The sequence below is a fragment of the Diabrotica virgifera genome, chromosome 8 (assembly GCF_917563875.1).
Source record: "Diabrotica virgifera virgifera chromosome 8, PGI_DIABVI_V3a".
In the NCBI taxonomy this organism is placed as follows: Eukaryota; Metazoa; Arthropoda; class Insecta; order Coleoptera; family Chrysomelidae; genus Diabrotica; species Diabrotica virgifera.
Genome location: NC_065450.1, coordinates 42,430,076 through 42,443,970, shown reverse-complemented (window position 1 = coordinate 42,443,970; position 13,895 = coordinate 42,430,076). Strand labels below are relative to the sequence as shown.

Here is a 13,895-nt window from a genome sequence, read left to right as displayed (position 1 = left end):
CTAGTAGTGGCAAGTCTGTAAACGTTTACCGCAAATTTGACATAAATGTCAAAGTGATTAATTTAAAATTAAAATTAAAAACAATAATTATAAAAAATATTAGTTGGTTAAAGCTGTGGTATACCCTATTCCACGAACATACGCCCGTTTTGGATTACTTCGACAACGAATATTTTACTGTGCAAAATAAGAAGAACGAAAGTAAATTGCAAATTACATTGTTGTTTATTGGAATAATTATTAGCGCCATTTACTTTCGTACTTCTTATGTTGCACAGTAAAATATTCTTTGTCGAAGTAATCCAAAACAGGCGTATGTTCGTGGAATGGCCCATATATATTTTTACCTTAAATATACTTACGTCTTAAATACTGAATTTAAGTTTTTTTAATGTTCCGTAATATGTAATTATAAATTAATCTTAGCGCCATCTACACGATAATTGTGAAAGTATCCGAAGTAGGAAATTCATATTTTATCAATAGAATGTCAAAATGATTAGCAAAATCTTAAAAAAATCGATTACAATTTAATTACTTTTTTGCGTTGTAAATATTAAGCGATAACAATTAAATAATAAATTTAAAAATTACCGGTAAAAGTTGAATTAATAACCGCTAGGAGCGACACCAGCGAAGCTCAGAGCGTATACGCTCTGAGCTTCGCTGGTGGCGCTCCTAGCGGATTATAATTCAATTTTCACCGGTAATTTTTAAATTTATTATTTAATTGTTATCGCTTAATATTTACAACGCAAAAAAGTAATTAAATTGTAATCGATTTTTTTAAGACTTTGCTAATCATTTTGAGGTTCTATTGATAAAATATGAATTTCTTACTTCGGATACTTTCACAGTTATCGTGTAGATGGCGCTGATTAATAGAATAATTTATAATTAAATATTACGGAACAGTAAAAAAACTTAAATTCAGTATTTAAAACGTAAGTATATTTAAGGTAAAAATATATACCACAGCTTTGACCAACTAATATTTTTTATAATTAATGTTTTTAATTTTAATTTTAAATTAATCACTTTGACATTTATGTCAAATTTCCGGTAAAGGTTTACAGACTTGTCACTACTGGCGTTCGCGAATTTGTAAATATCCCCTCTACGTACGAGCTCACAGCGTATATGGTAAAAAATCTCAATGCTAACTATACAGAAAACTATTGGGACCGTGCAAGTTCGGAAAAGCGACACCTGGTTTCTTCGCTCTGCACTTTTATTCGCACTTTAAATTATATTGGCCAATCACACGGTTCTTAGACATTACTACGGTTGCCTAAATCGACTAACCAATGAACATTAAGGGTGAGATTACGTCACGACAGTTTACTGTCATTTGAATCGTAATATGATTTTTTCGAATCCTGAGAAAACCAAGTATTTTAGAAAAATTTAAACGCAGGATGCAAGATTACATTATTACCGAGGGCGGAAAGCCCCTTAGAATAAACAAGGAGATTCTATTGAATGAAATATTTGAAATTAAATATCACACTTCTCTTTTATTTTCAGCCCTGTAACTTATTAAAATAAACATTATAGAAGTTTTCAGGGACTTTCAGCCCTCGGTATTTCATTCTGAGTTTAAATTTTTCAAAAATGTTTATTAGTTTTCTCAGGATTCGAAAAAAATATATACAATTAAAACACATTGAGAATTTTGACATGCGTCAAAGTTTTGCATTAACTCAATGTAAAATTCTGAAATGTTGAATTCCAGCTTCCCTAATAATTATTTTACATCAAAAAACATTAGAAACTATTTGAAGAGGATTGAAATCTGTATTGGAAATAACTGTTAAAATTGGTCTACGTAATTATTAAACATATTCCAAAATTTTGTAAAAATGTAATACATTTTCAGCCCAAACTTAGGCCACACACAATGCAATAATGTTCAGATTTTTGAACTGTCAATATTTTTATTTTATCATCTATTGTTTAAAAACAATACAGTTGATAAGATACCCCCAGTTGCGGAGAAAGGATTAATAATAAAGATTTTTTTATTCAGTCAATGGTGTGAGCACTGTCAGTTAAATAGTAACGTGTGGCCTTACTTTTACACGCATACCTATTGTGGCAAATGCATCATATTTTTAAAATTTTGGAATGCATTTAAATCGTAGAACAATTTTAACTTTTGATTTTAATACAGATTTTAATTCTCTACAAGTAATCTCTCATGACTTTTGATGTAGAATAATTAGGGAAGCAGGAATTCAACAATTCAGAATTTTACATTGAGTTTCCTATGGCCCTTTTTACGATTCACCACCCGGTATAAGATAAAATGTGTACTATTTGTCTTATTATTTCATAATAACACAAATAATACACATGTATACACAATAACACACATTTAATGATCGAAAATAATTTAAAAATATGGGAATGTAAACTCTTGTGACGCAAAGTCAAAAATATAAGTCTCCCCACCACCGTCGGACAAGACAACCGTAATAAAGTCTAATAACCGTGGGCCAATCGTATGGTCCTGGTTACTAGATAATTGTCAAGGCCATAGTCAAAAAAAAATAATAAGAGGAAAAAATAAGATATAGGTTATGTTATTAAAACGTAAACAATTGTATGTAGTAAATAAAATTAGTTATTAAAATGCAGTACTGCAAGCAAAATACAATTAATTAAATTTACCTTTATATAATAATTGCATATCATATCAATATTGTGAAGCAATATATAATTTTTCTTCTTAAATGACAATAGGTATGAAATGTACGTCAATTTGACAATTTCAATTGACAATATGAATTATTTAAGAAAGTTGCAATATTTCTCCGCTATTCGCGCACGATCGTTTCGCGTATCCCTTCCGAGTACTTGCACACCGCAAATACAGAAAACTGAAAATAGGGTCTTTGTACATCTCTTTCAACGGGGCATTGGGCCACTTAATATAGGTTTCCGGAAAGGCACATCGTCGCTGGTTCCTTACCGACGCGTTCTTTACATAGACGGCGTAAAAGGGGCCGATTTGTTACAATACAAATTAAAAAAAGAAATTAGAAGAAAGAAAGAAAAAGAGATATAGACAATTTTAGTACTTTAAAATTGCTTGTTCTGTATTTTTTGAACTCGGTGGATTTGTAGGTTAGACTCCCCATAGTCAAAATTTGATCAACATTTTTGAAAATTCGTAGAGGATCCTGTGATAAGACAATGTTTGTGTAAATTTTGGGACAAAAAATAAATATCCCATCTTTAAAATGATACTAGGTTCCTTAACTCTTATCAACAAATTAGCTGTGAATTAAAAAAAAAAAACATGGCTAACTTTGGCCCAAATTCTAGGCCAATTTTATGTGTTCGAAAATTCGTGTTAAAAGGCCAGGTTTGCGCATATGTAAAAAGATTTTTACATACCGGTGTACGCAATGGCACACCGACAGTATGGTATGAAACGTTATGAGGGATCTGATTGGGTGTTAAAATCATCTGTCAATAATTGTTCAAATGGAGATTCTGGATAAAAAAAATGTTGTGTATATTAGTTTTTATTGTTGTGAGGACAGTGACAAAAAGCAAGTTCATAATTGTAGTGACTTTTTAAATAGTTTTTAAAAGCAACAGGTACGTACCTTATTGTAAATGTTTCAGTATTGTAATAAAAAATTACAAATTAGGTAAATACCTATTTGGAAAATGGACCTATCTAGCTAGTAGGTAATGCTTTGATTTACAAAATTTGATTACCAACAAAAATCCCCATCTAATATATTGCTTTTTTAGTCTATATTTTGTCGTATTTTCATTCCACAAGAATCAAACTTATTTGATTAAACTAACAGAATAAGCAACTGTCAAAAATTTTTTAAAACGTTTAGTTGCTAGGTATAGATTTCCACTTCATTCACATGTCTCGGTAGTTAAATTCTGCCTGGGGTGAGTTCAAAATATTCTAAACCTGATAGACGCAGGTTCAATTCCCAATGCAAATTTTTATTTTTTTATACATTTTATGATTGTAAGTATATTTATTATATTTTTTTTCAGAAAATGCGTATTTAGTTAAAATTTTCTCAACAATTGTTCAGAAATAATTTCTTTGGTTTCATTTTTCAATGTGTTTGCGTGTGTTTTATTCTTTTATTTTTTTTTATTTTTCGTATTGTTTTAATAAAAATTTTTGGAAAGTAGTAAGTATTAAAATTAGTTTAATATTTAAATAAAATATAAATAAACTGTTATATTTCGTTGAAATCATATAACAGAAGTATAACTTCTTACGTGCGTACAAAGTACACACACATTCTTGTTTTAAACTAATTAATGGATCGGTCCCAAATTTTGAAGGTTTGTGAAGTATCTCAATACACATCTTTGGGTGAAGCACCAAAGTTCTACGTTAGTTTTAATAAAAGTTATTTACCAAATAACGATTTTCAGTTATTTTGCAGTTTGCGAAGCAACAAATTTACTTTTTAACTTTCAAAAATCGGTATTTTGGAGCTTTTTTAATGTCCTAAAATATCAAATTTTATAATTTTATGTCAACTTAGCTTTTTACTGCAGTGCAAACAATAGAAAAAATCGCCTTTCTTGCACTAACACTAAATTGTCCTTTCTTGCACTAACAAGCCTACCGAGAGGGGGTACAGCCGGTACATTTTACCGGGGCCCGGCATCGACCAGGTCAAAGACGTAATTTTTACCGTTTTTTTTTCTCCTCACTTTATGTCTATGATGGGTTTATTTAATACTCAGCTATATTTAATATGACCTTTACCTCTATTTTGAAATATAGGGCTTAGTGTTGAGGCGACTGATAATTTTTAATCCGACGTAATATTTCGCTATGAAATATTTGATATTGTCATATTATATTGTATAATAAGCAACTTACAACTTATCCAGAAGATTTAATGGGGCAATTGAAATTAATTCGCAATTTACATTTTATGGACATTCTGAGATAAAGATAATATTAAGATATTTTATTTCTTCACATAATATATTCGGTTTTCTAATTTAAGGTATGATTACTAGCGGTGTCTTTATGGGAATTATCTGTGATATATTTGGAAGGAGGAAACTAATCTTATGGGGATATTTTTTAAACGGACTTGCAAATATTGTAGCAGCATTGTCACAAAACTTTGTAATGTTGATGGTAGCTAAGTTTTTTTGTGGATTTATGTAAGTATTTTGGACACTTTAATCTTATGCCTATTAAGTATTGGAATGAGTTTTTCTTTTGCTCTTATTATTTTTTATTTAATTTGTTAAAAATACGGTTCAAAACGGACTCTTGAGTAACGTAAATAAACTCAAATATACACATATATAAAATTATTATAAATGGCCACACCGTCGAAACTTTTTGTACATGTTATTTGGAAGGAGTCGCACAAATTTGGAGCTTGGCGCATTATGGTAATGGGGCGTTTGTCTGTCAAGCTGTCACGAAGTTATCAATTTTATGCAAGAAAAAATTTATAACCACATTGGTCATTTTATTTTAATCAATGGTTTTTATCATATAAACAGCGAAAACAATTTTGTCGGACAAAAATATTGGGCCATATGACGCGTCGGACACGCTAAATATGTCAAAGTTATAAAAATAATAAATTTATTACCACATGGCTAATTTTAACACAATCTACCAATCTACATTTTTACAATAATGTGGTAACCTTGTAGGACAATTTTCACGGGACTTATGCGCAGTCGGATGCGCCGAGGATGTCAATTTCCTCGAATTTTTTTATTTAGTACCACATATGTCATTTTTATTTTGTACTGTTTTTTTACATGTGTTATGCATATTGGATCACTTGTCGGACAATAATAATGGGTCCAAAATTTTCAAAAAATTTTCCGAAATTTTCCCTTTTGTCGGAATTTTTTTTTGAAAATTCGAGAAAAGAAACTACAGAACGATGTTCGTCATTGTGCAAGGAGTATTTTCCCTCTCGTCGGAAATTTTTTTGGAAAATTTTGGGTACAACTCTACGGCGTACAACTCTAAGGGCGTCGATAACCTAAAAGAATTAAGTTTTCTGTTCGTTTGCCCCAACATTTTTGTCAGACAATTACATTTTTGAAGATATTCTTCTTTAGCGGCGAATCGATTGAAGGTAAAATTGTTCATAAATCTGCGCGCCTGCGCACACTGACAGTATGTAGTTCATTGTTAATCTTTCAAGATAGGTATGTATGTATCTGTAACCGTGCAAATAAGTCATTAAAAGAATATATTAGTGTTTTTAGGAAGTATTATTTATTATAATTCTTGTGTTTTTGGACTTGTGTTTCTCTGTAGTAAAATAATAAAATATTATGTAAGCATAACATTTTTACACTATATGTCGCCGTGTTGTGTAATTATCCGAAACTTACATGTCAATTTCTAGGGCCTCGATGGAGTAGTGGATAATGCGTTAGCTCTGAGATTGGAATGACGCGGGTTCAATTCCTGGGCGATTCATATTTTTTTTTATTTTTGGTTGTTTTAATAAAAATTTTTTGACAGTGGTAGATAAGAAAGTTAGTTTGATTTTTAAATAAAATACAAATAACCTTTTAAGTATATTTACTTCGTTTAAATTACCTATTATATAATAGAAGAATATCTTCTTACGTGCGTACAAAGTACACACACGTTCTTTTTTTGTTTAAGAATATAATTACTTGTAACCTTCTATTTTTGTCGGAAAAATGGTTGTGAAGATAAAGGATTCACGAACCCAGTATAGTTTAAAAGTATAGTTATACTTTTATAGTACTAATAAAAATTAAATGTTTTGTCTGACTGTCGATTTGCCCCAATATTTTTGTCGGACACCTAGATTTTTTTATTTAGAATATAATTACTTATAACCTCCTATTTCTGTCGGAAAAATGGTTGTAAATAAAAAAATTCCAGAAAACTGACATCTTCGGCGCATCCGACTGCACATAAGCCCCGTGAAAATTGTCCGACAAGGTTACCACATTATTGTAAAAATGTTTTATGGTAGATTCTGTTAAAATTAGCCATGTGGTAATAAATTTATTATTTTCATAAATTTGACATATTTAGCGTGTCCGACGCGTCATATGGCCCAATATTTTTGTCCGACAAAATTGTTTTCGCTGTTTATATGATAAAAACTATTGATTAAAATAAAATGACCAATGTGGTTATAAATTTTTTTTCTTGACAGTTTGACAGACAAACGCCCCATAATACGCCAAGCTCCAAATTTGTCCGACTCCACCCAAATAACAAGTATGTACAAAAAGTTTCGACGGTGAGGTCATAAATAATAATTTTATATGTGGGCCCGAGGACTATTTGGTATGCGCGCAGTCAAAATGGAGTAGACGAATAGGTACCTATCTAGTACTAGTACATAGGGTATAGAGGGTGTTATGTACGCTTATAATGTACACAGAAATCCAGATGTAAATAATGCAATATAAATGATGTCGGAAGCCAATAGGTATTCACAGCGTCAGAACAACCTACCCTAATCTAATCTAGGATGAACTACGTATTTTCAGTATTACTAAAAAAATCAACAACAAATTGTTAATACGGATAATTTTTGAGAAGCTCTGACTCCGCTGAAAATCGCAATAATTGTGGTAGTAATAAAAGAAAATCTACTAGCATACTAATATCATTTTGGAAAGAAAATTTTCCTTTTAAAAGCTGCTTTACTTTATATTTACATATTAACTTAAATATAATACACAATCCATTCCGTTAACGCTTATTTCGCAAAATTACCCCGCGACACGTGTACAAACGCCTTTGAAATTGCCCGGCAAGTCCCAAGCAATTTGACCTTTATAGGTTCCACAACCTATTTCGAAATCATTGTTGATATGTCTTCAAACGAATCAAAAGATTGCCGCCCGTTTATTGGAGTATTGGACGGACATACGGGCGGGCTGCAATCTATAAATCGCGCCTAATTGCCAATGTAATTTTTCATTAATCATTTTAAAGCCTATTTTATGTTGAAACAAAGTAAAGGACCCGCTCCTTGGCGCTCGGCGCCCCCAGCATGCCGGCGCCCGTGTGCACCGCACACCCTGCACAATAGGTAAAGCCGCCTCTGAATATACGCAACAAGCCAGCTCCTCTTTTATTAAATTCTTTTAACGCAATTCTTCTTGCACTACGCTGCATCCAATCACTAATAATACTTGTTTTTTGAAATTCCGTAATCAGACATATGAACAAAGGAAAACAGGATACAACAAACCAAATCCACATAAATGCGCAGAACAGATATCTAAAGTATGGAAAGAATGCTCCGAAAATAAATTTAAAAATGAAATAATATACGATAGAAATAAAACATATCAAGATAACGAGAACACAGAATTAGAGCAAATAAGTAGAGAAGAAATAATACAGAAGTATCAAACACAAAAACGGGTAAAGCTGGAAGGGATGATGACACAGATCCAGAAATGGTAAAATACATGGGAGGAGAAGGGATAAACTGATTATGGAAAATGGACCTACAAAGAGGCACGGGAAAAGCAACAAATCCCATAAGACTGGCCAACTGGCGACTTAACCACCCACGTGTTTCGTGGAATAGTCATATAATGCCTTAGGGTATCTTTATATTTTTCATCCATCGCCAGGATTTAGTATACAACATTTCAATGTAAGACTTTTAGTCGACATTTTAACACATGTATTTTTGGTGGCTTAGCATGTAGAGCTTGTGAGTATAACCTAATTTTCTATCTTGGTCAACTTTAAAATTATTGTGTCTTCACTAATTATGGTTATACTTATTTTAGGCAAAGAACACTGATGATGCTCTGTTTAGAGCGAAAACGTTCTGTTTTGTAATTGTAGCCTTTTATTGGGGTTTTAAAATAAATATATTACTTACCTTTTAAACAGAAGATTTTTCTTAAATTTTTTGTAATTAATGGTATACAGCCAGCTACAGGAAATTTTTCCTTATGGATTTTTGTATAAATTATTGTAATCACTGGATACATAGTTAGTTAAAAATAATCCTACTAATTTAAGTAATGAATAATTTAAGCAATTAACAAGTAACGATTGTCCAATAATATTTAAAAACTAACTGAAATAGCCACCTCTATTTTGCAGATGAAATTTCTATTTGATATTATATTCTATGATATGCTCTCGCCTACTAGGGGAGTGCAATTAGAACGAAAACATGCACTGTTTCGGAATAATTCAAACAAGCTTATATTTTTCTAAAACTTTTTTTGTTTGTTTATACAGGGTGTCCCGGAAAATAGTGCGTTCCTTCAAGGTATGGGCTAAGTGCACCATTTAGAGCAAAAAAGTCTAATAAATTTTTTTTGTTAAGTCAACCGTTTTCAAAAAAATAATTTATTAATTTTAATGCATTTGATTAATGTCCACAGAAAAGCAAATACAGCCGGCAGCACTGCGTTCCTTCTGTGCTAAAATAATTTTACTGTAACTCAACTATCATGAATCATCGATCATAGGCATAATATACATTGATAAAATACTGATAACAGTAATAGAAAAACAGCATAATATTTGTGTTTATTAAATATCTAATAAATAAGGTTTGTATAGTGTTTTAACTTACATAAAAATTTTTTATTACAATAAAGCTACGTCTTCAAGAAGCATCGATAGAACATGTTGCAAACATTTGAGTACCTGCATTTCTCCATTCAATCTTCTGCGAAGTTCGAATGGTTCAATTAGATGATTATAAAAAATATTCCCAGCCCACAAATTCATACTTTTGTCAACCACGAAAGTTAAACACACCATTCGTAAAAATAAACTTTATCTGCACATAACACTTTACACAGAAATTCGGGTTCTCTGAAGATCTTATTTTACTTGGAGGTAAATAGCCTTGCTGTAAATCTTGCACTAAACGTAATTAACATAATATCATGATACTCGCTATCGAAATCATGACATTCTGCCCTGTGATGGATGACCAAAGTTATCGTTAACGTAAAGTTATCCTGTAGTTATGTTATAACCATCGAATTGGTGTGATGTATCATACTTAACTTAACTATTTGCGTTATTTCTTGACAGTTCTTGAGTTATCTGGCCACTTTATAAAGCGACGTTAAACCTCAAGTTATGAGATAACTCTGTAGTTATGCAAGGTTAGGTTCATCTTTTGACTTGTTTTTAGACAGAAATCAAGTGAATTTAGAAGCTAGTAATTTAATAATTAAGAATAGAAGGATAATACAATTTTAAAAATTATACAAAAATCAAATCGAGCGATATAAGTTGAAATTTTATTTTAAGTACCTACTACCTACTGAGCTTTCTATCCAGAGTTGCCAGATGATATTTTATAAATCCCCCACTTAGAAACTGAAATTCCCTGAAATTGAAGCTCAAATACCCCAAAGTCCCCAAATTTAAATTGTTGCCGCATTTTAATAAATTATTAGTCAAATGAAGAGAACAGTAAAGCAAAATTAATACTACAATATCAACGAGGGCCATGGAAATAATTCATAGTTCCTATCGTCTTCGATTATATGGGAGTATAATATACAGTTCTATGTACATTCGCAAATTTAATTTACCATGACCCCTTAAAATCATCCATAATTTTCCGCCCCCAAAAAATCCCACTACAATTTCTGCTTAGAAAAATTTCAATAGACGCTTTCAAATTAACCCAAAATTTTGGGAAAATACACCAATCTGGCAACCCTGTTTCTATCTACCGTTTGAAAGCAACTTAGAAACACCAAGGAACCCAAACAGCTGTTTGTTGTTCGGTCATCGGCAGTAGCCGAAGACGGGTATGTTCGGAACAATCTCTCGCGCTCACTCCAACTTGTACTATTTGTACATAAGGTTCTCTTTGTTACTTCAAAATTTGTTCCTCAAAACTTCTTTCTAATATAACGTTGATGATATAACCACAGATCACCTACCTCCTCTAGATGTTTCACGATAACGCTTTGGTTAAATATGAAAAACAGCGCTCCATGCCGCTTGTATCGGAACTAATTTCAAAATGTAATTTTGGTGGGAAGAAAATGTTAGGTTAAAATATTTGTATAGTTGAAAAAAAAATAATTTGGTTTTAAAATATGCAAATTATTTTTAATTTCAAATATACAAAATACCATTTGGGAAAAAATAAGACATTACAACGTATTTTTATTTATTTATTTAATACCAGCAAAACCACTTTGTATATACTTTTTTACAAATCGTATCTTTACAAATGAAATTATTAATAGTTTTCTTCCAAATACTTCTACAAAAGGGTATCTCAAATGATTAAAACATGTGTGCATCTCTACTTGTTGAGGACTTTCAACTAAAACAAAAAAATAATATAATTGATTTGATAATAACCATATTCATTTCACGTAAAATAATTTGTATTAATTATATATTTTCTGTAGGGGTTACTTACTTGTTTACATTCGTTTGCTTCCCTACACCACTAACTGTGTTACTTGTTCTCTAATAACAAATACTTGTTGAACTCACCATGCAAATGTAAGCTAGGAATTTGATCTTCCTATGGATCTTCAAATCACATTCGTTTTGTTTCAAAAACTGTATTTGAATCCATTTTATCTAAATCAGGATTTTTTATTATTGATAACAATCAGATAAACATTTTTACTGACATAAAGATAAAAGATAAAGGCATACTGACAATGATGACAATTGACAAATTATAATGACACTCAGACTCAGTGATATAGAAGAAATCTTCACTCCAGGTGCATGGCGACATCTCAAAAAATGTATCATTACTAAAAATGACATTTAGTTTAGTATGACCTTGAGATACCTGCGTGAAACATCTAAAGAGAGTTAAGTGATCTGTGGATATAACTATTTCATAACTGGGAGCGATACATCACACCAAATTTTACCTATACAGTTATGAGCACGTTATTCCTGAGAGTTATCTTAACTTTAACTCAAACGTTAAACTTAACTTCGGTCATCCATCACACGACTGAATATCACAACAATAGGGCTTTTCATCGATTGTCATTTGTTTCGAGCTTCTGTCATGTGTCACATAATATTAATATATCTACGTCATACGTCTTTGGTTTGTATCATTGTAAAATACCAATGACGTATGACGCAGATATATTAATATTATGTGACACATGACAGAAGCTCGAAACAAATGACTGTGAATGAAAAGCCCTATAGGATGTACCTATTCTGGGCTGGGGTTACAGGTGATTATGATATGACTGTTTGTGTTTACAATTAGGCATTCCAAATCACGTGATATAATATGGCTGCTGGATGGCGAAACTGTCATCCATAGGCGTATCCAATGTTTAAACCACTTCATATTTACTTTGCTATCACAATTTCACAAATTTCGTTACACAATTAACAAAAAAACAAAACCAAACAGGATATTCTTTACAAATTTGTCAATATTCAATGTAAACATTAGATACGACATGACCACCCCCCTTAACTATGTCTATGGCCATGTCGCTTTAGCCATCCACCGACCACCACTGACAGTTCATTGGAATCCCTAATTTGTATATTTTTATCTAAGCTGTCAAAATAAATAAAACTGCCGTGTTGCCAAATGTAAATTTTAGTAAAATACATTATTTTAATTTTTTGGGGCAACAGATGAATTTAGAAAAAAAATTTATAAGAAAGTTTTCTTTTAAATGGTGCATTCTACCCACACCTTTAAGGAACGCACTATTTTCCGGGACACCCTGTATACATGTTAAAGTAAAATGTTCTACTCGCAGATTTGGCCGCTAATTGTTTATTAATTGTTTAAACAATAACAATTGTTTTGTATAAATAATTTTAAAAATATCGTTGAATTCATCATTTTACTTTGGTCAAATATGTTTCTATTTTGCTGAATCTGAATATGGCATTACAATTTAAAAATTCTTATACAGAAGCTCTTATATAGTATGTTTGCGTAGTTAGGAACCACATGGAAAACTTGTTTATTATCAATTTTACGGAAAAAAGGTATTCTTCATAAAATACTCTGGTCAAAATATGAATTTCTTTAAAGAGTAAAGTACGTTTATATTTCAAAATATAAAAAAATGCTATTATGAAAAGTTGTTTGAAATTAAAAACTATATTTTAATATACAATTACATCATTCTAATCGAAAAAAAAATCATTTTTTTCTCAAGTTACAAATACCCAGCATCATTTTATAACAATTATTGTAATTATTTTATTATCAATTTTACGAAAAAAGCTATATTTCATAAAATGCTTTACCTGGTCTAAAATCTAAGATACAACCATCAGATATCAAACTTTTTCAGTTTTATACGGGGTATGTAAAAAATATGAATTTTTCGTAAGAGTTAAGTGCCTTTATTATTTACAATATTTTAATTAGAAGGAACACTGAAACATATTTTTTAATTCCAAACAACTTTTCTTAAAAAAATTTTTCGATATTGTGAAGTATAAAGGTACTTTACTCTTGAGTGAAATTCATATTTTTTGACATATCACGTATAAAATTAATAAAATTTTATATTTAATGATTTAATCTTAGATTATATATGATGCAGAGACTGCAGAGTATTTTATAAAGAATAACTTCGTAAGACTGATAATAAAAAAGTTATCAATAGGTTCCAAGTTACGCAGACATGCTGTATAAGAGCTAAATAAATTTTTTTTGTTGAACATTTATTATTGTTGAAGCTTATTGTTAAATGTATTTTAGGTAAGTTTTACTGAAAAAGTTTTGATCACTTTGTATAAACATTTTTTAGCTGGTAATTTTCGGTTTTTGTATTACATTTTTGTTATCTTTCTTAATTTTCTCAAAAAGAAATAGTGTATTTCATTTCTAAAGTAAAATAATTTAGTGCATTTTAAAGACTACATCCCAAGCTTTAAA

At 30.7% G+C, this 13,895-nt stretch overlaps 1 protein-coding gene across 1 annotated transcript in view; it reads left to right on the top strand.

The window, feature by feature from the left end:
- The window catches only part of LOC126890143 (synaptic vesicle glycoprotein 2B-like), a 68,257-nt gene that overhangs the window by 17,396 nt on the left and 36,966 nt on the right, over nt 1-13,895 (top strand). The window contains exon 3 of the mRNA XM_050658993.1: nt 5,013-5,175. Coding sequence (XP_050514950.1) covers nt 5,013-5,175 — 163 coding nt within the window. The remainder of the gene's footprint in view (nt 1-5,012; nt 5,176-13,895) is intronic.